Genomic DNA, 26152 nt, shown 5'->3' with positions numbered 1-26152 from the left:
TTACAAGCAACTTTACAGAAAAATAAGCCCAAAGTCTCTTTTAATAAACAGAGAACACTACAGCAGCGCCCAGAGCCGCTCAAGTGTGAAATCAAACCTTTTGCATTTAAGAGGTGGTCAGACCCAGGTGGAATCGTTATGCGCTGAGTGTTTTTAGGTGAAGGGGCTTAATAGCAAATGCGCAAAGCGAAAATAATTAACATATGGACACTCCCCCAATGCTAAAATATGCAGGAACGTCGTATGCCATATGTGTGTGTGCGTTCAACACGGCTTCCATAATACGAAAGGGCGCAGAGCGAGGCCAAATTCTGTATTACCGCATGGGTTTAGTTATATTATTTGACCTGCTTAAAGGAGAATTCCATACTAAAAGGCTTTCTTACCTTTCTTTGTAGTTGTTACGTCCCCACCAAAGAGGTCCAGGTGTTATTTTGTGCAAAAGCTCCTTATTGGCTGTTTCCCCTACCATAAGCCCCAAATGAATTGAATGGTAATTGAATGGGGCTATGGGGTGTTGTGCTAATTCGCTTATTTCCATCGCTCAAAATTATAATTTCTTTGTCCTCTCTTCATAATGTAAATAATATCCCAAGTGGCACACTTTACTACTTCTTTCGATGGAAATAAGCAAACTAGCATAACACCCCATAGCCCCATTCAATTCCCATTCAATGCAATGCAATTCATTGAGGGCTTATGGTAGGGAAAATAGCCAATAAGGAGTTTTTGCACAAAAAAACACCTGGACCTCTTTGGTGGGGACGTAAAAACTACAAAGAAAGGTAAGAAAGATAAGAAAGCATTCTAGCATGGAATTCTCCTTTAATAGACCTTTCCTGCAGCCGCAGCGTCGACTGAGACGCCCCTTTGTGCAACTGCATGACGTGATCTCCCTGCATGCTTTTGGCATTGGTGGCAGGGAAAGCAACTGACCATTCAGGACTCAAAGATCTTAAAGATCTATAAGGGTCCATTTGGTTACTCTCTGTCATTTAGCTGGGGACCACCTGGAACCCCCTCAAGGACCACTGGTGGTCCCCGGACCACTGGTTGAAAACTATCGCTATAGTGTATCCTGATTCCTGAAGTACTGGAATAGGCTGAGACCAAGTCTCACACAGGAAGAGGTTGAGTTAATTGTTTTTTAATGCAGCATCAAAAAAATGTGTCTGACAGAGTGGTAACCAATTAGGTTGTCTCCCCCCCCCCCCCCCCCCCCCCCCCACCCCACCCACTTTTATCTTATACAAACCAGGAGGGATGTCTGATGTATAGAAAATAAATTTGGCCTTTCGGCAGTTGAGTAACTGGTAGAACATGGTCAATACCCGAAGGTCGTGAATGTATCTTAAATCTTATAAAGTTAATTGAAGCTCATTGAAGCTATAATTTAAGTATATTATCACTAGCTATGAGTTTGGTAGTGTCATATCCCTAATATGTATGGCATGGTGTAGTACAGTTGAGTTTGGGTTTTGCACCCCAGCCTACTGACAGGACATATGCTGAGCATGTGCATCGGACGGTTATTCTCTTGAAACCACATGGTTTCATGGAAATCATCCACCCACATTTCTCTTTACACAACTAACAGTAATAAAACAGGGGAGTGAATTATGCCACTCAGTCACACATCATTATGATATCAGATTATCAGATCTAATTGTGAAAGTACAACAGAGGTTAAAGTTATGCGTTGTGTGTGTGTGTGTGTGTGTGTGTGTGTGTGTGTGTGTGTGTGTGTGTGTGTGTGTGTGTGTGTGTGTGTGTGTGTGTGTGTGTGAGAGAGAGAATGTAATGCACAATCTCTGTAAAGCGTCTTGAATAAAGGCGCTATATAAATGCACCATTTACCATTTCAACAACGAGTCAATTCAAAGTTCCATGAACACATTGAGAGGCAGAACACAGTACTAGACACATTATAAAAGGAAATGTTAGTACTGTTCAAAACATATAAGAAAAAAAAACATATATTAAAAGACAAAATAAGGGGGGAATACAATCACAGTGCAGAATAAATTCCAATAAAACTCAATAAAGGTTAACAGCAGACAGAAAGGTCTTCAGCAGCATTGCTGTGTCTACCTGTTATTACTTCATAAAAGATAACAAAGTGCACTTTCAGTTTCATGATGTGGTGTCCTGAGTCTCCTGACCTCCCACCTCTCTCTGTGTCACTCTGAACTGATAGCAGGGTGAAACCTTATCTATATATTGTTTTATCATTTTAATCACATGAATGAAAAGCAGTTTTATTAGTTTCATTTTTACACAGTAAGTATAAGGTAAATAAAGTCAAAGTTGATCCCAATGTCCCTTTGTAAGTTATCCAGAGTGATAAGCTCTGTGTGTGTGTGTGTGTGTGTGTGTGTGTGTGTGTGTGTGTGTGTGTGTGTGTGTGTGTGTGTGTGTGTGTGCTACAGTATGTAATATATTTCAGTATAGTGGTGGCCGCCATCTTTAAATGGTCCATTTTGAGGGCCTAGCATCCATTTTTGAGTTATACATACAGCAGCTTTGGATTTAGCAGCCCTTAATACCCCTAGAAAAAAGAGTATGTAATACATTAACACGATTTGCCTTCAGCACTTTAAATAAGCACATTTTCTGAAATCAAGCCTACACAAAAACATTGTACAGGTGACAGAACGACATGACACCGTACAGATTTGATTTGTTTTTAGCCACCTTAAGGTCAGATAGTTGGAGGTCTCTCTTACTTCTGTAGGGAGACTGTTCCAGTGATGGGAACAGAGAAGACTGTTTTACCAAACACACTACAAATTGGGTTCTCAGAGATAGAAATGTCATTACATGCGGGGTCCGTAGCCTAATTCATGTCAAACTGGGGGCCCTTGGAATTAAACTGGTTGAGAATCACTGCTAGAGCCGTACAAAATATTCTCTCATGGGGGTCCCTGGAATATATCTTCAAATGTGCATGGGGTCTGCGGCCTAATTAGTGTCAGTGTGGGGGTCCTTGACATGATTAGTGCTGCTGCAACATTCTTTTTGCTCAAATGTGAATATTTTCCTCGACAATAATTAGCCCTTCGCTAAACCACGCCCCAAAAGCCATTGTCTAATGCCAATCCAAATAGTTATAGCAATCGTTGCGTGGCTGTGTTGTTGAAACACATACACAGCTTAAAGGGACACTTCACGCCTTTTGCAACCGGATCTTATTTTAATGACGTTTGGGAGACAAGAAACACTTTCCTGTGGTAATTCATGTGGGTAATATGTGGGAAATGTATGTTTTTAGATATTTTAGTATTTCCAAGTGTTCATGATGTCATGGACACTGGGCTCACTTCCTTCCCGGACTACAATTCCCATAATGCTTTGGTGCACTATACTCCTCCACCATTCGTGCTCAACTTTTAGAAACGAGATCACGTATAAGCGTGTCTGAATCTAGATCGCAATATTTCTCGATGAATTGTGCCACACCGAGTGTTGATGTTGTCGACCAAAAACTAGGACGAATTATTTTTTCGTCGACTTCGTCGAAATAGTTAAAGACAAAATGAAAACTAAGCTATGATGACTAAAACTATAAGACAAAATCCATTGACAAAGGATTTTTTTTTGTTTGGTTGCACTCGGGTGTTGCGCTCTGAAAATCGTAGATCTACAAACTCATGCTTCATTTCTTAATAATAATATATGCAACGCTTATTTAATATATGCAACGCTTGTTTAATCCATTTAGGCCTGACGTGAAAATCCTATGTTTCTATGTCAGTTTTTCATGTCAAGGACCCCTAGAATTATCTGTAATTGGCCGCCGATCCCCATCTGAAAATATGTTGTTCCATGCAGGGACCCCCCCCCCCCCCCCAGAAGTGAAGATTTGAGTTAAAAAAACGTTCGCTCTGAACTAATTCATATTCAAAGATTTGCGCCACATTTTCAAGATTAAAAAGAATAACGAGCTTGTAGATCTGCTATTTTTCAAAAGCTAAAGTATAACGTAATGCTTAAAACACCAAAAGGGGTTCCCGCCCCATACTGTGACCGTTGCTTCCCTACGTGAGTGTGAGAGGGAAGGGCGGGAGGAAGGGAGGGGGAGGAGGGATATTTTAAAACCTGCATGTCAGGTTCTCTGTGGTTCTCACCCGTAGCAGAGGAGCAGACGTGAGAGAATGGCATTTCAAAAGACTGACAAATGTCACGTTTTATTGCTGTCTGAATATTAGTCACGTCAGGGAAAAACTAATTGGACGAAACAGAGTCAATATTATGGCTTCTTCTACGTACAGTAAGTAGCCTATTAAAGGAGCTGTAAGTCATATATTTCTTCTTTTATTAAAACCAAAAAGTGGGGACGCTGTGGGCGTGTTCTCTCCCGTATTATATTACCCGAGGTGGGGTTGGCGAAAGGGAGTTTGCATGTGTCCCCTAGGGTAGGTACCCTCACATGTTCTCCCCGTGTCCCCTAGGGTAGGTACCCTCACATGTTCTCCCCGTGCCCCCTAGGGTAGGTACCCTCACATGTTCTCCCCGTGCCCCCTAGGGTAGGTACCCTCACATGTTCTCCCCGTGCCCCCTAGGGTAGGTACCCTCACATGTTCTCCCCGTCTCCCCTAGGGTAGGTACCCTCACATGTTCTCCCCGTGCCCCCGGTAGGTACCCTCACATGTTCTCCCCGTGCCCCCTAGGGTAGGTACCCTCACATGTTCTCCCCGTCTCCCCTAGGGTAGGTACCCTCACATGTTCTCCCCGTGCCCCCGGTAGGTACCCTCACATGTTCTCCCTGTGTACCCTAGGGTAGGTACCCTCACATGTTCTCCCCGTGCCCCCTAGGGTAGGTACCCTCACATGTTCTCCCCGTGCCCCCTAGGGTAGGTACCCTCACATGTTCTCCCCGTGCCCCCTAGGGTAGGTACCCTCACATGTTCTCCCCGTCTCCCCTAGGGTAGGTACCCTCACATGTTCTCCCCGTGCCCCCGGTAGGTACCCTCACATGTTCTCCCTGTGTACCCTAGGGTAGGTACCCTCACATGTTCTCCCCGTGCCCCCTAGGGTAGGTACCCTCACATGTTCTCCCCGTGCCCCCGGTAGGTACCCTCACATGTTCTCCCTGTGTACCCTAGGGTAGGTACCCTCACATGTTCTCCCCGTGCCCCCTAGGGTAGGTACCCTCACATGTTCTCCCCGTGCCCCCTAGGGTAGGTACCCTCACATGTTCTCCCCGTGCCCCCTAGGGTAGGTACCCTCACATGTTCTCCCCGTGCCCCCTAGGGTAGGTACCCTCACATGTTCTCCCCGTGTCCCCTATAGGGTAGGTACCCTCACATGTTCTCCCCGTGTCCCCTATAGGGTAGGTACCCTCACATGTTCTCCCCGTGCCCCCTATGGTAGGTACCCTCACATGTTCTCCCCGTGCCCCCTAGGGTAGGTACCCTCACAAAAACACAGTAAATCTGGTCTCTACACTGCCTCCCCCGGGCCGGGGGGGCGCCTGAAGGAAGGGGAAAAGGAACTGGTCGGAATAACGTGTTCCTTCCACGGACTATACGTCCAACCGGGGAAACACTCCCCCCCCTGCCAGGTGAAAAGAAGCGTGCTTGGACTCCTCATGTATAGAAGAAAGCATGAAGCCAGTCTGTTGCTCTCCCCAGGTTGGCGGAGGAATTAGATTAGAGGAACCACCGAGATGGAAGAGAGACGTGTGATTTCTCTCTCTGCCCACCAGCGTTAATGACTCTGTTGTGTTTTAACTTGTACAAGGACGCCCGAGAGAGTGAGAGAGAGAGAGAGAGAGAGAGAGAGAGGGAGAGAGAGAGAGAGAGAGAGAGAGAGAGAGAGAGAGAGAGAGAGAGAGAGAGACCCATAGAGACCCAGACAGAGCGGTAAATAATTGACTTTACAGTTAGTGGTAATACAATGAACACCTATATTCACAGCCAGTACAGCTGCTGCTGTGTGGATTGCTGTTTAGTTTGCACTATGTACATGCAGTAAATAGATTGTCCGACATGCACCAGAGCTTGTGAACGTCCTTCCGGCCGGTGGAGCTAAAAGGTTTGACCCATTCATACTGTAGTATAGGCTATACCACCCACAAATCACCCATTACAGAACCAGATACCACAGTATCATGGTACCACCCAGTGTTGTTTTTTTATTTTGCTCATTACTTGCGCAAGCAGAGCGCGCAAGTAATAGTTTCGCCCCGGCTCGTATGCACCGTCCCAGCCAACCCGCCACTTTTGATGCGTATGCACCGTCCCAGCAAATTGTGCCTGATTTGCTGGGACCAGATTACATGGTGTGTATATGTATAACTAGCTCTCAATGATGACCTATAATAGGCTACACTGCAGTGTTTGTATGTGTTTTCTTATAAGCAATTGATTAATGTACACGTCCTCATTTCGATCAGGGCTTCAGTCTCCTCATTCGACCACGTCTATCCACAGTAAAGAATGGGTCTCAGGTCTCTAAATGGTGTTTAAAGGAGCAGAATGAATGAAGGCGTTCCGGGGAATTATATAACACCTTCTGACTCGCTGGATTTAATCAAACATCTTTCCAAAAAGCCCAAATTAGTCGACAACAGCCTCACAACATCTCCAAATGGATTGTTCTATTATTCTCTACTATTTCGTGCGACAGGTCATCGCTGTGGTGCAGGGGGGCATTGGGGGGCTTTGCCCCCCCAGATTGGATTTTGTGCCCCTCCAGTCCAGATTAGCCAGTAGTAGCCTATGCCTACCCTACCCTATACCTACTGTACCAATATTTTAATGTTTTACAAATGTTAAATCTATAAGTTCTTCATGACTATTGTAAATATATACATGTTCAAATTAATTGAATAGTTCATAGAAATACAAGGTAATGTATAATATATAAATACATTATAATGCTCAACATATTTGTTTTTCTTTGTTTGTTGTTGCTGCTGCTGCATAATTGTAGCCTTACTTGTAGCCTTTTTCAAACATCACTTTATTAATAGGCGACTATTTGTTATACATAGGGGGGGGGGGGTTTGAAAAATTAAGTGTCCCCTTTTGAAAAAAGTATGCCCCCCTGCTGATTTGTGCCTGGAGACGGCACTGCTGTGGTGATGCGGTGGTGGTCTCAAAGTTCCAATTGGGGTCCACTCCGCCGCACTCCCCAGCTAAATGATAGTTTGGAACCAAATGGACCCTTATGGGTCTGTAACTCTGAGAGTGTATAGATTTCAATACATTTGTACACTCTCAGAGTTAAATTAACATTGATTTTACAATACAAATTGGGGGGGTCCCGGAGATAGAAATGCCATTAAATGGGGGTCCGTATAGACTAATGCATGTCAAACTGGGGGTCCTTGACATGTAAATGGTTCGAGAATCACTGCTAGAGCCGTAAAACTCTTTTCATATGGGGGTCCCTGGCATATCTCTTCAAATGGGGGTCCGCGGGGGCTAATAAGTGTCAATTTGACATTGAAAAGTTTGGGAACCACTGGTTTACAATACATGACACACATGTTTACATCATGTGTGTCAGTGTTGCTTTCGTCGACTATAAAACTAAGACGAAACATGTTCGTCGACTGCCTTTTTTCACTGACGAAGACTAAATGGAAACTAAATGAAAACTAAGCTATGATGACTAAGACTAAGACAAATATACCGACAATTTCGTCAACAAATAAAAAGTAGACTAAAATGTTAGAAAGGGACTAGTGGACAAGATATCCATTATAAGTCATTTTACACTTGGTCGCATGCTGAAAATAGCCGATCTACAAGCTGTGACGCGTTGTGAGCTTGTAGATCTGCTATTTTCAGCAAGTGAAAAAAACGTTACGACGGCATTAAGGCCTGCCAAAATACAGCTAAATAAACTGTAGATTTAGTCGATTCAAATCTTATGATATTTAGTCGACTAAAGTCAAATTGTGTTGCCAAAAACAACACTGATGTGTGTGTGTGTGTGTGTGTCCTCAGGTTATCGCCATAGTGATGGACATGTTTACGGACGTGGACATCTTCTCGGACCTCCTGGACGCCGCGGCGCGTCACGTGCCCGTCTACGTTCTATTGGACGAGCAGAACGCCCATCATTTCGTCGCCATGGCAGCCAACTGCAGGGTCAACCTGGACTTGGTTCATGTGAGATGTAGCTTCTTTCTTTTTTCCCCTTTCAGTTTTTTCTTATAATATTCAATCCCGTTATAATAACTGACCAGGGGGGGCATGAGTCAGACAGATATTTTGTGAAGCCACTGAGGAAAGTTCATATAATGGCCTGTTGTGTTCGCTGTCATTGGACCCAGAAAAACCCATAGCCCCATAGAGGTCCATGTATTTGGGCCCAACTTCACCTAGACTGTATTACCTTAATAAACATGGTCATGAGTACTTTCTTCTTCCAGTCACTAGTTTAAAGTCTCATTTCTAATGTCATGATATTCTTTTTGGAAAATTATGGTCCCATTAATTAAAGAAATGACCATAAAGTCGCGTATGTTCTGAGGGGCGTGGCTACCGTTACAGTCTATGATCGGGATTCCCCTCCCACTCGAGTCAAAATAAAAACCAACGGAGAAGAAGGGGGGAAGTCCCGCCTCGTTGTCTGGGCCAGCCAATGGGCCAGCTGGGCCCAAACGGATCTAGAAAGATGGCGACTTACAATTCAAGGACTGACAGGCTTCATTTTACGTTCATGTTAGACCCGGGGAACGCTTTGTCCATATTTTTTACAGTCTATGTAACTGATACACAGCGCCGTCTCCTAAACATTACTAGTATTTTGTGTAATGTATTCACCAAATAGTCATCAAGGATCATGAGCAAGCTAAGCACCTAACATCTGTCTAACAGTAGAATATCTGTACAATGAAAATATGAGTATATTTTGATTGATTGATTGATCGTCGGGGCTATAGGGCAAGTGCTACGGGCTAAGGTGGAGTCTGAAGAGGTGAGGTTTTCAGACTACCGCGGAAGATTGGGAGTGAGTCTGCGGTTCTGACTGCAATGGGAAGGTTCATTCCATATAGTTTTGGAGCCAGAAGGGAGACGAGTCTGGGACGTGTGGAGCTTCTTTCTTTTTTTTTTTGTGAAGGTTCTGCCAGCCTTCCTGTGTTGGCTGATCTGAGCGAGCGGGACAGTTGTAGGGTTCAGACTTTGAAGACATGGGGGTGCCATTATACCTTTCGGGTTGCTTTGTACAGGCTGTGTTGTTTTTGGCAGCAAATTTAGATTTTAGTTTTAGTCATTAGTCTCTTGAATTGTTTTCATTTAGCTTTAGTCACATTTTAGTCACCTGGAATGTCTTAGTGTTAGTCTAGTTTTAGTCGACTACATATATTGTTTAAGTTTCCGTATGCCACGTGTGTTTTTTACAGATGATGAGTGTTTATAAGTTCCCGCGTGCGACGTGTGTTTTTTACAGATGATGCGCGTCAGGACGGTGGCAGGAATCACGTACTTCTGTCGGACGGGGAAGTCGTTCAAGGGACAGGTGAAAGACCGCTTCCTGCTGAGCGACTGCCGCGCCGTGCTGAGTGGAAACTACAGGTGAGGAAACTACTGACTGGCTGACTGACTGACTGGCTGGCTGGCTGGCTGACTGACTGAAGGGCCGTGCTGACTTGGAAACTACAGACTGACAGACTCTCAGGGCTGTGTTTAGGGCGGCTGTGGCTCAGGAGGTAGAGCAGGTCGTCCAATGATCCGTGCGTCGGCGGTTCAAATCCCGATGCAATTAATTAAAAATGCAAGTCATTGGTGGAAACTATACAGGTGAGAAACACACCGCCAGATTCCTGCAGCACATGCCCTGCCCCACCCGTCAATGATCAGATCCGTAGGCCCAGCCGTCAAGCCGTGATCTAAATACAAACCCCTACTTTTTTCCCTCTACAGTGTAGACTAGAGGGTTGGTTACTTGTGAGCTTACAGATCGGCTATTTTCGCCAAACGTTATTCATGTGCAGACTCTAGCCTACTCTAAACCAAATCTCTTTGGCGAAAATAGCCGATCTACAAGCTCACAGCGCGAGGACTGAGCTCGTAGATGGGCTATTTTCACAGAATATTCACCTATCACATGAGATGTTTTTTTGATGAACCCTCTTGTAAACAAGTGTATTGCTTAATTGGGTCGTCCACTCACAGTTAACAGTCTTTGTATTGAGTTTGTGCTTGAAATTTACTGTAATTCTGCAAAGTGTTAATAAATACCAATCAATCAATCAATGTCGAGAAAAGCGACACCAGGGTTCATGTGGTTAGCCCATTTAGGACGGGAAGCCCTTTTTGGGTTTTTTTTACCCTTCAAGACGGAAGGGTTATTTTTGCTATGTACAGTATATAGCAACAACATACAGTAACAGTAACCGTTTTGTCATTTTTGAATCCATATTTTAGGTTTTTCAGAAAACCCAGGTCAGGATTTAGACGACATTTTTTTATGCAATACACCAGTGGTTCCCAAAGTGGGGTCCGGGGACCCCTAGGGGTCCTTGAAGGAGTTCCAGGGGGTCCCCAGCTAAATGATAGTTAGGAACCAAATGGTTCCATTTGTACACTCTCAGAGTTAAATGAACTTTGATTTTACAATATACATTGGGGTCCCAGAGATAGAAATGGGGGTCCGTAGACTAATGCATGTCACACTGGGGGTTCCTTGAAATGAAAAGGGTTGAAAATCACTGCTAGAGCCGTAAAAACCTTCTCTCGTGGGGGTCCTTCAGGCATATATTTTCTAATGGGGGTCTGCGGGCTAATTAGTGTCAATTTGGGGGTCCTTGACATGAACACGTTTGAGAACGACTGCGATAAACAAGCGTCATTTAACGACATGCAGTGTTGTTGTCATCGACTAAAACCAAGACTAAATATATTGTCGGTTTTGTCAACAAATAAAAACTATAGACTAAAATGTTAGGAAGGGACTAGTGGACAAGAGATCCACTATAAGTCATTTTACACTTGGTTGCATGCTGAAAATAGCAGATCAGCAAGTGTACTTGCATTACGACGGCATCAAGGCCCGCCAAAACACATTTTAAGTCGACTAAATCACCTGTAGATTTAGTCGACTGAAGTCTTATGATATTTAGTCGACTAAAACTAGACTAACACTAAAACATTCCGGGTGACAAAAAAATGGAGTAAAAACTATACAATGAAAGCCATTCAAGAGACTATGACTAAAACTAAAACAACAACGACACGCCATCTCTCTCTCTCTCTCTCTCTCTCAGCTTCATGTGGTCGTACGAGAAGATCCACCGCTGCATCGCCCACCTCTTCCTGGGCGAGCTGGTGGCCACCTTCGACGAGGAGTTCCGCATCCTGTTCGCACAGTCGGAGCCTCTGAGCGTGCCCGAGCACGCCCTGGCGCCGCTGGGCGGCGTGGGCTCCGAGAGCAGCAGCACCAGCAGCTACCTGAGCGGAGTGACCGGCCTGAAGAGGACCCAGTCCCTGAGGGCGCCCCGGGGCTTCCTGCCCTCGCCCTCGCCCTACGGCGGCGGAGGGGTGGAGCTCCCCTCGGCGGCGCTGCCCGGCTTCCGTCGCAACGAGCTGTTCCGACACTCCAGCATGGACCTGCAGGGCGGCGGCGGCGGGCCTGGGAACGCGGGTAGGTGGCGGTTGTCTTAATTAGGTCTGCTTTGTAGGTCTGCTATTTTTCAATAGCTAAAGTGTAACATCCTACTATGAATGCGCCACGTCTCTGCGTGTGTGTGTGCGTGCGCGTGTGTACGGTTGTATAATGCACGTGACTCGACAACCGTTTGCCCCGCCGACGTCATATTCGACACGCGCGTTCCACACCGCCCTCGGCAGTGCAGTGTCCGGACTCGAGTCGGTCGGACCCCACGGTTCTCCAGAACCAACCACAAAAGGCTCTGCTCAGGCTCTGCCTGCAGTGGGCCTAATCAGCCTAAATCCCCTCACCTGTGCAATTTCCAGCCTCTGCCTGAGCCAATTGATGCCATGGCAATTACCCCACACCTGACAATTGATTAGCCTACTTAACCAGTCCACTTTTCACAGTCGGCCCTCTTCAGACACAGGCAGATAGAGAGATCTCCATTTGGGACACAGACAGACAGTTAAAACGGGTGCTATATGACAAGTTGCCAACGGGTATTATTATGTTCCCAAGTGGCATCGTTCTCAAGTAGGCCGGTAGCCGACGGGCACGTACAGGTCTAGTAATGCGGGAACCAAAAGGGGTTCCCGTACAGAATGGATAAAGTTGGTCTTATTTGTTTTCTCATGCCAACGCCACATAAAGCACATTTTAAGTGTTCATATAGACACTGAAGACACTTTTGCTGCACAATATATGGATATTAGCCCATTTCTACAAATGCCTTCTAAATAAGACAGTTTTCTGTAAAAACCTATATGTTTCTATGTCAGTCGTTCTCAAACATTTTCATGTCAAGGACCCCCAACAATATATCTATTTGGCCACCGGCCCCCATCTGAAAATGTGTGAGATAAAAACGTTCGCTGTGAAAGAATATATATTCCATATAACCCGGGGGCATCACCATAGGGAAGTACTACCAACTAAAACGTGTGTGTGTTACCGTCAGGGACGTGCAGATAATGTTAGAGAGGCAGGGGCTGAAGTCCCGTAAGAGGGCACTGTTGGACAAAAATAGGCAAAATTGCAGATCTATTTTCGGGGCGCAACCCAGCACTCTTTAGCTAGTGGAGATGCAGGTGTGTAACGACATGGATTTCTAAACAAATTTGCTCAACGCAAAATACTGTGTATTTATTTTTCGGAAAAAAGCTATTCTCCTGAATGCATACAGGTATATGGCATGGAAAGGAAAGGAGTGTGACATTAGCATTTATTTCACCATGTAGTAAATGCTGCATTCGTGGTCTGGAGAGGGCAGTTGTTTTACAGACGACACTCAGTTATATTTTTCCTTTAAACACACAGATATCAACAAACTCTGCACGCGACTGTTTAACAGCTATTAACAACTGGATGGCTCAAAACCTTCTGCAGCTTAACCCCAGTAAAACAGAGATTCTCATCGTCGGCCCTGATAGTATTGCCATTTCTATTCGGCTATCCCTGCATGGGCCCTTTGGCTTCTAATAAGTCGGCCTATACTAACAACTAAAAGGTGTGTGTGTGTTACCGTTAACAGGGCCCCCGGGCATCACCATAGGGAAGTACTCCCAGCAGCAGTTCCGCCTGCAGCAGTCGTTCCTGGAGCAGGGGCGCTCCATCGTGTCCCGCCAGATGGAGATGAGCCAGAGCGCCAGCAGCAACTTCAAGAGGCACAGCTACGCCGAGGGCACCCAGGAGAACTACTCCTCGTCCAGGCACTTCATGAAGAGCCGCGTGATGACCAACCTGGAGGAGACCTCCACGGACTTCCACAGGTCGGTAGAGATAGATAGATAGATAGATAGATAGATAGATAGATAGATAGATAGATAGATAGATAGATAGATAGATAGGTAGGGAGCCACTGCTCTCCATATGGTTTTCTCAGTGTGTTAAAAGGACAGGAACCCCTTTTGGTGTTTTAATATTTATGTTGTACTTACAAATCTTTGAATATATATTCTTTGAGAGTGAACGTTTTTAACTCAAATCTTCGCTTCTGGGGGAGGGGGTCACCGGAACAACATATTTTCAGATGGGGGGGTCCGCGGCCAAATACAGATAATTCCTTGACATGACATAGTTTGAGAACCACTGAAAAAGAAACATGAGGTTTTTCCAAAAAACTGTCAGTATTTAGGTCTTGAAAGGGTTTTTTTTTAAATGTCACTAAAACGACCATGCTCTTCAATTGCACTTTGAGCACAGAGCACTTTATGAGCATGATAAAAAGTCTCAGTCTAAGGAGTTTTACTTCTAGTTTCTATACGGTGAGCGAGTCTTTTTCTGTCAAAGTTTCCACTAAAAACGACCACCCCATGTTCTTCCTCCCTTCCTTTCCACAGGGAGCAGTCCCAGAGCAACTATTTCTACCAGGAGGGTGGAGGGGGTCCCGGTTCTTCCCACGGGGGGCATTACGACAGGCTGAGGGGGCAGGAGGGCCCAGGAGGAGGAGGAGGAGGGCCCGGGTCTGGCCACGGGGGGCATTACGACAGGCTGAGGGGGCAGGAGGGCCCAGGAGGAGGAGGAGGAGGGCCCGGCTCTGGCCACGGGGGGCATTACGACAGGCTGCGAGGCCGCACTCCTCACCACCTCGCCATAGACCAGTACTCGGACTCCAGCTTCCCCTCGGAGCCGGACGCCGCTCACCCGCCACACTACGGCGGCCGAGACTACCTTTCCTCCGACGACCTGCAGGGCGGGGACGCAGCAGGCCCCAACGCCCCGCCGGCCGCGGGGAGGTACGACGGAGGCTCGTCACACAGGTGCGGTCCGTCAACCATGACACATTTAACCCTGGAACACTAACACTTCGGAAATGCGCCCTGAACGCACTGGTGTGCTCTCTTGTCGTTCGTTTATTCAGTGCACTCGGTGCGTTGTCGTTCGAAAATCCAGTGCGCGGCGCACCGGGTGTGCCGAGTGCCCGCACTGAGCGACCCTACCCTGAAGCTGGGGTTGTCCACTGAGAGACCCTAACCCTGAAGCTGGGGTTGTCCACTGAGCGACCCTACCCAGAAGCTGGGGTTGTCCACTGAGCGACCCTACCCAGAAGCTGGGGTTGTCCGGTGTGATTCGTATGTGAATGCGTCACAGCTGTGGTCGTTCGTAAATAAGGCACACTGAACGCACTCTGTGACGTCACCGCCCACCACACTCAACAAACTGACCACATTCCCGGTGCGCATTTCCGAACGCGCGCTTAGTAGCTATAGGGCTGGTAGCTTGAACACGCTAGAACCCTAGAACCCTAAACACAGGTATAGGGCCGACAACCATTACACATTAAGGTCGTTACAGACCGGGCAGCGAGTGACGCAGGCGTTGTCGTCTGTATCGGCGACTGCAGCTCTGCTCATGAGGGACGCATAGCGTGAACAAAAGCTCACCACAGTCCAGGTCCAGTCAGCCGCGGTGCGTGTGCGCGAAACGAGCATGCGCGCGACAACGGGACACATATAAATACGCTTGCGTAAATCGCTCCTCAACTTCTCAAAATAAACACATGCCTCCCATGGCCGCGTCAGTCGCGTCTGAAAAGATATTTAAATGACAACTTTAGTTTATTTCAACCAAGGTTCATGTTTTAGGTTGTTATTAGACAAAGTAAAAGTATAGCTGCTTTCTTTCGTTTTAACGTTTTTTTGTTATTTTTGACGGGGGTGGGGGCATTCGAACATGTGGCTAAATACGTCCTTTTTTACAACCTTTTAGGGCGATTTCTTTATTAATATTTACTATAGTCCTACTAGACCCCAGGAAATTACATCTGGCCACAAAAGATCACAGGATCTACTGCATGTGAAGGTAGAGGTACTAGGGGGAAGCCACACTGTGTGGCTCATAGGCTCAATATGTCAGTTTGTCACATTCAATAGATCCCGTGATCTTTTGTGGCCAGATATAATTTCTTGGGGTCTAGTAGGACTATAACGATTATGATGATTATGACTAGGGATGTGAATTATCGATTAATGCATTCATAGTTTTGATAAGCTTATCGATCGATCAATCGGTTAGCTGATAAGCATTTGTAAAACAATCTGAGAATCTTCATTTCCCTCAATGTCTAACATACAAATCTACATTCAGCTGATAATATACAGAAATAATACAAAAGGCATATTATATTCCTTAATCAAATATTTATTTGACCATTGACGATTCAGGGCCAGGCAATGGCATCTTCGTGTGTGCGTTCCTCGGCCACACGCACGGTATTACATTCACAGAAAACCACCCAGTGTTTTTCGATTAATTACGATTAGTTATTAACTGTAATGTTTAACCAACTCATTTCTTAACGCGGATTAATCAGTTAACTATTAACACTTTGAGGGCGTTACGTTATTGAATCCATGTTGTAGCCACGCTTAATACGCTAAACCCGCTATTTGTTTAATGTGTTTAATTTGCCGTTTTTTTTAATAATTAAAAAGCAAGAGCGGATTTGTCGCAGACCTGGTGACGAGGCCGTCGCGTTATGATGACGAAACCAGAAATCAAGCCATGCTCTGGGCTGCTAGGGTTTCTGGGAAAATTAGTTCAATGCAAGTGGTTTGGACTACAACATGCTGTGGAGGCTGTCTTTGTTTCGCATTGTAATGGAGGCAGGTTTTTCTCTTCAACAAAAAACCATGGGACTATTTTCCGACGGATAGCGGGGAACGGGGGTTACGCAGTAGAACATTGTTAACATCCCTAATACACCCTTTGTCAAGTCCCGCCCATGGTCATGTGCCCCTCTTCGAACCCATTGGTTGCTGTTTTGTGGTTGGACAAAAATCCTTTCTCTCCATCCACTACCATTGAAACAATGTGTTTTTCAGTTGATTCGTATTGATATATTCTGTGCGTTCAATTCAACTTATTTTAAACTTGGTGTCAGTAAGAAAAAGGAACATCCACAGATGCAGCATGGTGACTGGGCATATCATGCTTTTAGTTTTTTCCAAGAATGATGTTATAGCAAATTCAACATAAACAAGGCGGAACCAAGGCGGAAAAACAAGGCAGACTTAGGGTCATTTCATACTCCTATTTTACCGCTGTTTCGGCGCTGTAGTGCCGAAATGATTTCGGCTCGTCAGACATTTTCAGTAGCACCGAAGAGCCGACTTTAGGACGGTACCCCCCCCCCCCCCCCCCCGAACCTCAAATTACGTCAAATTCTAGGCTCTACAGCGCCGACCCGACTTTTATTCGGCTCTAAATTAGGAGTATGAATCGGCCCAGAGCCTGCTGGTTAGTCAGTCAGGGTCCCAATCAGAAAGTCTGACAAAGACTCAATTATTTTGTCACAATATAGACCATTGTGACAAAATAATTGAGATTATGAAACAACTGCGACAACTATATACCGTCCGTAATAACTGTGACCCCCGTTCCGCAGGAGGCCCACGGTGGGCCAGGCCTACGCCTGCCAGAGCTCCCCCACGCAGCCCCACGCTCCCGACCACAAGCACCTGTTCGCCGAGCACCACCACCCGGGAGGAGGGGGGGCCGCGGAGGAGCGGGGGGACGCGGAGGACCCCGACCTCCGCCAGGGCCTCCGGAGCTGGAGGATAAACTCCTACCTCAGCGCCTACGAGGAGGAGGAGGGAGGAGGAGGGGGGGACGAGGGCCTGCCGCAGCCCATGGGACACTCCGACGCCTTCTCCGACGAACCCCCGGTAACTAATCACTATAGGGCATTTTAAACCCATTCTGACCTGAGATCAGATTCATATGAGGTTTCCACTGGACACACACTGGTCTGATGAACCCATTCTGACCTGAGATCAGATTCTAAAAATGTCAGTCGTTCTTCGATTTTTCAAAAATAGCAGACCTACAAGCTCGTAGCGCGCCACTCGGTGGCGCGCTATGAGCTTGTAGATCTGCTATTTTTCAATAGCTAAAGCATAACGTGATGCTGACACCAAAATGGGTTCCCGGTCAGAATGGGTTAAACCCAGAATGGGTCAGAATGGGTTAAACCCATTCTGACCTGAGATCAGATTCTAAAAAGTAGAAATTTCTGAAAAAGCTATGTTTCTGTGTCAGTCGTTCTTCGGTTTTTCAAAAATAGCAGACCTACAAGCTCGTAGCGCGCGCCACTCGGTGGCCACTCGCGTGTGTATCTATAGGCCTGAGGTGGTCACTGTAATGTTTTGTAATGATAATCAAATTATTATAGTATTATATAACTTGTCAAATAATTGGAGTGGAGTATAAAGTACAGTATTTGCCTCTGCAATGTACTGGAGTACAAGTAAAAGTGCTGAACATTTTGACATGCTCAAGTGAAGTGCAAACGCCTCAAAACCGCTGCTATAAGCAATAATAATATGTCAACATTTTAATGACTTTTATTAAAAATAAATATATATATATTCAGACAGCCAGCAATGGGTAGAAAGATGTTCCTAGAAGCTTTGTCATTGGTCGATTTGCCTGTCTGCTTCCTGATTGGTTAGTCATTGCGACCGGGTTCTTTTTTTTCTTTTTTTCGACCAATGACAAAGCTTCTAGGAACATCTTTGAATGCAGATTGCGGCCCCCTAGATGTGTCACAGAAACTAAATATTGTTTTGGGAGCATTCTACCCATTGCTGGCTGTCTGAATACCATTATGAAATTAAATTAAATTAAATTAAATTAAAAAAAAAATGTAATTATTGCTTATAGCAGCTATAAGTAAACATACTTTTATGCTCCACCACTGTCCCTTCCGTCAGAACTCCGGCATGGACTCCTCAGCGCCTCGCTTCGGCACCAGGGAGCAACAACAACAAGACGCCCACACCTCCTCCAAACCGCTACCGGCCATCCTGAGGCCGCGCTACGGCAAACCGGTCCTTCCCGAGAAAGACTCGACGGCTGCCGCTCGAACAACGACGACCAACAGGTGGGACGTCGGCGGGGGCGGGACTTCCTTGGGCGCCGACTTCAAGTCGTCCATCCTGGAGAAGGAACGTCTGGAGCGGGAGAAGGAGTGGGAGCGAGGAGGAGGAGCAGGAGGAGTCAGGGAACTGGGTGTCGACGTGGACTTTAGGGAGTCTCCGCCTCCGCCTCAGCACGAGTCGTTCCGCACGCGCATCAACCCCATGCTGCAGCGCAGCTCCCGGCTGCGCAGCTCGCTCATCTTCTCCTCCTCCAAGGTATGCTGTGAGCCATTCTGACCTGAGATCAGATTCTAAAGATGTCTTCTACGTCCCTGACAGTTTAACCATTCTGACCTGAGATCAGATTCTAAAGATGTCTTCTACGTCCCTGACAGTTTAACCATTCTGACCTGAGATCAGATTCTAAAGATGTCTTCTACGTCCCTGACAGTTTAACCATTCTGACCTGAGATCAGATTCTAAAGATGTCTTCTACGTCCCTGACAGTTTACCATTCTGACCTGAGATCAGATTCTAAAGATGTCTTCTACATCCCTGACAGTTTACCATTCTGACCTGAGATCAGATTCTAAAGATGTCTTCTACGTCCCTGACAGTTTAACCATTCTGACCTGAGATCAGATTCTAAAGATGTCTTCTACGTCCCTGACAGTTTAACCATTCTGACCTGAGATCAGATTCTAAAAATGTCTTCTACGTCCTGACAGTTTAACATTCTGACCTGAGATCAGATTCTAAAGATGTCTTCTACGTCCCTGACAGTTTAACCATTCTGACCTGAGATCAGATTCTAAAAATGTCTTCTATATCCCTGACAGTTTACCATTCTGACCTGAGATCAGATTCTAAAGATGTCTTCTACGTCCCTGACAGTTTAACCATTCTGACCTGAGATCAGATTCTAAAGATGTCTTCTACGTCCCTGACAGTTTAACCATTCTGACTTGAGATCAGATTCTAAAGATGTCTTCTACGTCCCTGACAGTTTACCATTCTGACCTGAGATCAGATTCTAAAGATGTCTTCTACGTCCCTGACAGTTTAACCATTCTGACCTGAGATCAGATTCTAAAGATGTCTTCTATGTCCCTGACAGTTTAACCATTCTGACCTGAGATCAGATTCTAAAGATGTCTTCTACGTCCCTGACAGTTTAACCATTCTGACCTGAGATCAGATTCTAAAGATGTCTTCTACGTCCCTGACAGTTTACCATTCTGACCTGAGATCAGATTCTAAAGATGTCTTCTACGTCCCTGACAGTTTACCATTCTGACCTGAGATCAGATTCTAAAAATGTCTTCTACATCCAGTAGACAGTTTTAAAAAGCTATGTTCCTATGTCAGTGGTTCTTCGGTTTTTCAAAAAATAGCAGACCTACAAGCTCGTAGCTATGAGCTCGTAGATCTGCTATTTTTCAATAGCTAAAGCTAAAGCCAAAAGGGGTTCCCGCCCCAAAATGGGTTAAGAGAGAGATATCGTGATAAACCCATTCAGACGATTCTACTAAATGTCTTCTAAATCCTGACAGTTTTCTAAAAAACCCCATGTTTCTATGTCAGTGGTTCTCAAAGTCATGTCAAGGACCCTCAAAAATAGATGTAACTGGCCGCCGACCCCCATCTGAAAATATGTTGTTCCAGGGACCCTCCTCCCAGAAGCAAAGATTTGAGTTAAAAACGTTCGCTCTGAAAGTATATATATTCAAAGATTTGCACTACATTTTCAAGATTTTTCAAAAATAGCAGATCTACAAGCTCGTAGTGCACCACCGAGTGGCGGACCCCCATCTGAAAAAAATGTGTTCCAGGGACCCCTCAGAAGCAAAGATTTGAGTTAAAAACGTTCGCTGTGAAAGAATATATATTCAAATATCTGTGCCACATTTTCAGGATTTTTCTAAAATAGCAGATCTACAAGCTCGTAGCGTGCCACTCGGTGGCGCGCTACGAGCTTGTAGATCTGCTATTTTTTTTCAATAGAGCTATGGTATAACATAATGCTTAAAACACCAAAAGGGGTTTTGGTGAGAGGCGATACAGCATCTCCAACGATATGCCTTTTCAGGGATAATCGTGCATATATCGATAACCGATACCCGAAGAAAACCTGATAACAAGCTTATTGAGTACCCGTTATCAATACGCTTTGGCCCATGATGTCATGTTGAAACAATCAAGACGAGAGGCGATCAAGAAATAAATCTAATCATCCACACTGGCACAAACATGTCGGTCTAAAAGTGTGTTGATACATGCCAACCAGCGCTGTCCGGGTAAACATAATTACGCTTTTAAAGTGATGGTACACATATTAACCAGTTAGCAGTTTCTTTAATATTATTTTATTGGTGAAAAGGTCAACTGCCTTCCGTCTGTTAGAAAAGTACTGCATTTGAAGGCCCTAGTAAAAGATACAGACTTGATTGTCAACTATCTTTCCACAAAATAATAGAAAATGCTGGATAGTGGGCTCGATAAGAACCCGGCTCGATAAGCCTGATCGATAAGGTGCTTGTCATCATTAAAAATGTATGAGCTCCACCCCTAATCGTGATGCAGTGAACGCACATTCTATGATTTGCAATTCTACGCGTACATTTTTACCTCTGTAGAAAACGATGGTTTCGTTGGCCAAAAGTATTTTGGTCTAAAATGGTCTGAGATTCCTTTGTCTGTTAGTTTTTGTTACCTTGTTTTAAGCATCATCATGTTATACTTTAGCTATTGAAAAATAGCCGCGCTACGAGCTTGTAGATCTGCTATTTTTGACAGACCGTTGTGGAAAATGTGGCGCAAATCTTTGAACTAAAATATTTTATTCTGGGGGGGGGTTCCCTGGAACAACATATTTTGAGATGAGGGGTCTGTGGCCAAATAGAGATAATTATGGGGGTCCTTGACATGAAAAGGGTTGAGCACCAGTGACATATAAACATAGGTTTTTCAGAAAAGAATTAGGATTTAGAAGCCTTTTTTTTTTAAATCAACCTCGGTCTAAAATGGGTTAAGTAACTTCAAAAATAATCATACAAACTGCATGAAAAAATATTGTTTATCATTACGTACTGCTTGAAAGAATATGGTGGTATAATATATTCTTCCCTCCTCCAAGGTGGAGACTCACAGCGGCGGCCTGGGTCTGAAGACCGCTACGGAGGAGGACGAGGAGATGGACCCCATGAGGACCTCCTCCATCGTGGCTCAGATCCTGGAGAAGAGGAGGTCCATGTCCAGGTTGTTACAGTGACCTCAAACTAACTGGAATGGTTTAGTTTTAACTACAATATTATATGTTATAGACTGTACTAACCAGGGGACGTGCAGAGAGTGTTAGAGACGCAGGGGCTGACACTTTTGGACGGAAATAGCAGATCTACAAGCTCACGACGTGTCGCGCTGCGGCGCGTTGAGAGCTTGTAGATCAGCTATTTCCGCGGCACAACCCAGCACTCTTTAGCTAGTGGAGATGTGGCGTCACGACATGGATTTGTAAACAAATTTGTTCAACGCAAAATGCTGCGTTCCAAGTTCAAGAGACTCCAGGGAAAAAAAAGCTATTCTCCTGAATGCTGCCTCCCGGCATGTGGAAAGGAAAGGAGTAGCATTTTCATTTATTTCACCACGTAGTAAACGCTATACATTCGTGGTCTGCCGGGGCATGTTGTTTTTACAGACGGGTTAAAGGGCAGGGGCTGAAGCATATGTGTATGTGTCTATGTATTCTAACCTGACTCCACGTCCAGGGAGCCGTTCGAGTGGAAGAAGAAGGCGGACGAGATGGAGAAGGAGCGGAGCAGAGAGAAGGAGCTGGAACAGGACAAGGAGCGAAGGAGACGAGCCTCGCTGAAGGAAGAAGAACTCGAAAAGCCCAAAGTGGAGCCTCCGATTCCGAAGCCCAGCAGGGAAGTGTGGTCCCCGCCGGAGACCACCGCCACGACGAGCGCGTCTTCTACGGAACAACAACAACAACAACAACCGCCGCCGGCACAACCTCTGAACATGAACGACCCCGCCAGCCGGCTGCAGTACTTCAAAGACCTCGCCGCCAAGAGGAAGGCCTCCAAGATGGCCGCCGAGGAGACGACGACGACGCTGACGCGGATAGCCGAACCGGCCGAAAAAAAGGCAGACGTTTCTGACAAGCCGCCGCCTCCTCCTCCGACGGCGAAAGCGGCAGCTCCCCCCCCGCCCCCCAGCAGGATCCCCTCCTCCTCCGCGGCGTCCGCGCCCCCCGCGGACCCGCCCCCGCAGCAGGCGGAGCCCGAACCGAAGAAGCCCGACGTCTCCTCCAAGCCGCCGCCGCTGCACGCGGAGCCCGTCGTCGTCCGCAAGCCTTCGCTGACCGCCGCCGCCGCCGCCAACAAGCCCCCCGCCGTGTTCGCCAAGCCCGCGCTCGTGCAGCTGAGGCTGCCGCCGTCGTCGGAGACTACGGCCAGGAAGGAGGAGAGCAACGTGGCGTCGGAGCAGCAGCAGCAGGCGCTGCCGAAGAAAGAGCCGTCGTCGTCTTCGCTGGGCTTCAAGTCCCTGAAGCCGCTCCCCTCGCCCAAGATCTTCAAGAGGGACCCGCTGAAGCTCAAAGGCATGGATTTATATACGTTTATGTCAATGTGTGTCGTTTTTAGTCAACAGATTAGAAACTAGACTCAAATGTTAAGAAGGGACTATAGCGGCCAAAGATCCAGTATAAGTCATTTTTTACACTTGGTTTCATGTAGTGTAAAATCAGCCATTATACGACACCATCAAGGTCCGCCGAAATCCATTTTAGTCCACTAAATGAACTGCAGATTAACTAGAGCTAATACATTCCGGGTGACAAAAATATGACTGAGACTACGACTAAAACTAAAAATTGAAATTTGCTGCCAAAAGCAACAACACTGACTCGTGGTATTTTATTGGGAACTGCCCATAGATCCGAAGTCCCGTTAGTCCGAACATGCACTGCTCCCGTGCTTGCGGTTAGGTTTAGGTTTCCTCCCGTGCTTGCGGTTAGGTTTAGGTTAGGGTTAGAGATAGGGATAGTAATTTCGGAACAATGAACCTTCTGACTAATGACATGTTACCATTTTATTGCCGCTGTATACTAATCCATGTGCTCCAAACCAAAGGGCTGGGCGGCTCCCGGCGCTCCTGCGGCGAGGAGATACTGACGGCCGCGGACGCGGCCGCCACGGACGCCGAGAAGAGCGAGATGAAGAAGGGCCGCTCGCACAGCTCCTCCTCCTTCTCCCTGACGCGCAGCGAGGCCAAGGAGGGCCTCCAGAAGAACATGGGCTCCAGCAGCTCCATCAACACGCTGGGCCTGGAGGGCAAGGCCGAGGGCAAGCCGCTCGACTTCCTCAAGAAGCAGACGCAGCGCCTGAAGGTAAGGGGGGGGTGTTTGTTGATCGTTGATCGATTAGACGGCGTGAAGACATTCTTCAATTGAACTTAACAGTTAGAGGTTTGGGTTGTTTTCTTACCTTATTATGGGCAATTTATTTTCCATGAGTTATTTCGCTCTGTTGTGTTGTTTATTAGCAATTTAAGAAATAAAAAATAGGGACTTCCATTGTAGCGGGGAAACAGCTCTCAAAGTCACTCTTTTAGCACATAAAACGAACGCAACAAAAGCTGATTCTGACAGTTTATGACATCAGGAAAACGTCATTTTGTTTTAAAGTTTAAAAATTTATAAAAAAAAATCAACTTTGTCTTGTTTTGACTAATTTGTGTAGAAAGAAGATCCGATAGGTATGCCTACGCCGACCGAATCACTGCTGTAACAAAACGATCTGATTGGACCAAAACTGTACACCACTTCCTTATTGGAAACGACGGGGATGTAAACAACTGGATTTGATCTCGTCCGCTTGTCACTAAAAACATACACAATGGACAGTGTTTGAGGGAGACACATTAGACTATTTTTATTTTTACCCAAACCTCTCAAAAAGTGGTTGTTTAGAAAATGTAGAACACTTTCCTGGGGGTCTTTATGTGTGTAATATGTGGTTTTAGATATTTTAGATTTAAGCAGTGAGCCCAGTGTCTCTGATGTCATGGACACTGGGCTCTCTTCCTTCCTGGACTACAATAATACTTTGGTGCACTCCTCCTCCTTGTGGATAGGGGGAGTGCTGTCTTACTGAGACAACATGTAGCCCAGGAAGTAAGTGAGTGAGTGGGCTCACTGCTAAAATCTAAACTATGTAAAACCACTACACACATAAAGAGCCCCAGGAAAGTGTTCTGAATCTTCTAAACGTCATTAACATATATTATTTAGCAAAAAGAGTAAAGTTCCCCTTTAACAGTTAACAATTAATCGAAAGTTCTGCGGTTAGTGCTGTCTGCGCGTGCACGTGGTCGAGGAACGCACATGTGCATGTGATGTGACAGACAAGACAAGTGCATGTTTCATTTCATTGTATTCCTCATACAAAGATGCCATTGCCTGGCCCTGTATCGCAAATGGTCAAATCAATATTTGCCTTTTGTATTCTTTCTTTATATCTGCAAAATGTAGATTTGTGATGGGCGCTAGGCTAGCCCCTCCTATATACAGGTTTAATGTTTGTTTTTAGTTCAATGTTTGTTTAAAAAAAACGAAAAACGTCATTGACATTAACACAATCGGTGCCGGGATGCCTTCAAAATAGGAGCTCTGGGGTGCCGGAAAGACATGGCCGCTTTTACTCTGAAAATGTACGTCATCTTGTCCCTAACACAAACATTAAATGCCATTAACAATAAATAGAATGTGCTGTTTGTTTTATACATCACCTAATCAACATGAGTTAGAGTTTAATATATTAGCGCCCCTCACTTTTCTATTTTGGTGTTAAGACATCATTGAGGGAAATTAAGGTTCTCAGATCAAATAAAATGAAACGCAGCTCATCAACTAAACGGTTAATCGCTCGACAAGGTTATCAATTATCAATTAACGAATTTAACGGATCATTCCCGTTCCTGCCTGAAGGGCTTCCTGGGACCCAAGGAGAAGAAGTCTGCCCCCAGTGGCGACGACGTGAAGTCCATGAGCACCGTGAGGGAGATCGCCGAGGACTCGGGCAGAGCGGCCGCCGCCGCCACCGCCGCCCACGACCAGACCGCCGCGTCCAATCACAGGCCGGCGACCACGACATCAGGGGGCGGGGTCTCGGCGTCTCGCTACCAGACGGGCGGCAGCTCCATCATGTTCAGCAGCAACCTCAGGGACGACACCAAGGTTAGGGAGGTTAAGGGTTAATCCACAGTTTTCAGTTTCTACGTCAATCGTTCTCAAACATTTTCATGTCAATGACCCCCCCCCCAAATGATATGTAATTGGCCGCCGACCCCCATCTGAAAATATGTTGTCGTCCCGTCCCGTCCCGTCCCCGCCCAGAAGCAAAGATTTTAGTTTAAAAACGTTCACTCTGAAAGAATATAATTAAAAGATTTGCACCGTGCACATTTTCACGATTCACAATGCATTTCTCATATAAAAGATGCCATTGCGTGTCATGGTTAAATAAACATTTGTTAAGGAATTTAATATTCCTTTTGTATTCTTTCTATCAGCAAAGTGTCTAATTTTATGTTAGACATTGAGGGGAAATTAAGATTCTCAGATTTTTTTTTATTCTGGGCGGGGACGCCTTTTGGTGTTTTAACCCATTTAGGCCTAA

At 45.8% G+C, this 26152-nt stretch overlaps 1 protein-coding gene across 2 annotated transcripts in view; it reads left to right on the top strand.

Moving 5' to 3' along the window:
- fam83hb (family with sequence similarity 83 member Hb) overlaps window positions 1-26152 on the top strand; it is a 60391-nt gene that overhangs the window by 28755 nt on the left and 5484 nt on the right. For both annotated transcript variants that reach the window (XM_080787640.1, XM_080787641.1), the window contains exons 4-15: window positions 7959-8123; window positions 9409-9533; window positions 11225-11601; window positions 13142-13379; window positions 13950-13993; window positions 14060-14369; window positions 16997-17276; window positions 18324-18746; window positions 21607-21728; window positions 22238-23073; window positions 23606-23862; window positions 25462-25710. In XM_080787640.1, coding sequence (XP_080643766.1) covers window positions 7959-8123; window positions 9409-9533; window positions 11225-11601; window positions 13142-13379; window positions 13950-13993; window positions 14060-14369; window positions 16997-17276; window positions 18324-18746; window positions 21607-21728; window positions 22238-23073; window positions 23606-23862; window positions 25462-25710 — 3426 coding nt within the window. The remainder of the gene's footprint in view (window positions 1-7958; window positions 8124-9408; window positions 9534-11224; window positions 11602-13141; window positions 13380-13949; window positions 13994-14059; window positions 14370-16996; window positions 17277-18323; window positions 18747-21606; window positions 21729-22237; window positions 23074-23605; window positions 23863-25461; window positions 25711-26152) is intronic.

Source organism: Protomyctophum bolini, assembly GCF_963924005.1.
Source record: "Protomyctophum bolini genome assembly, chromosome: 17".
Lineage (NCBI taxonomy): Eukaryota > Metazoa > Chordata > Actinopteri > Myctophiformes > Myctophidae > Protomyctophum > Protomyctophum bolini.
This window is presented reverse-complemented; position numbering and strand designations above follow the sequence as displayed.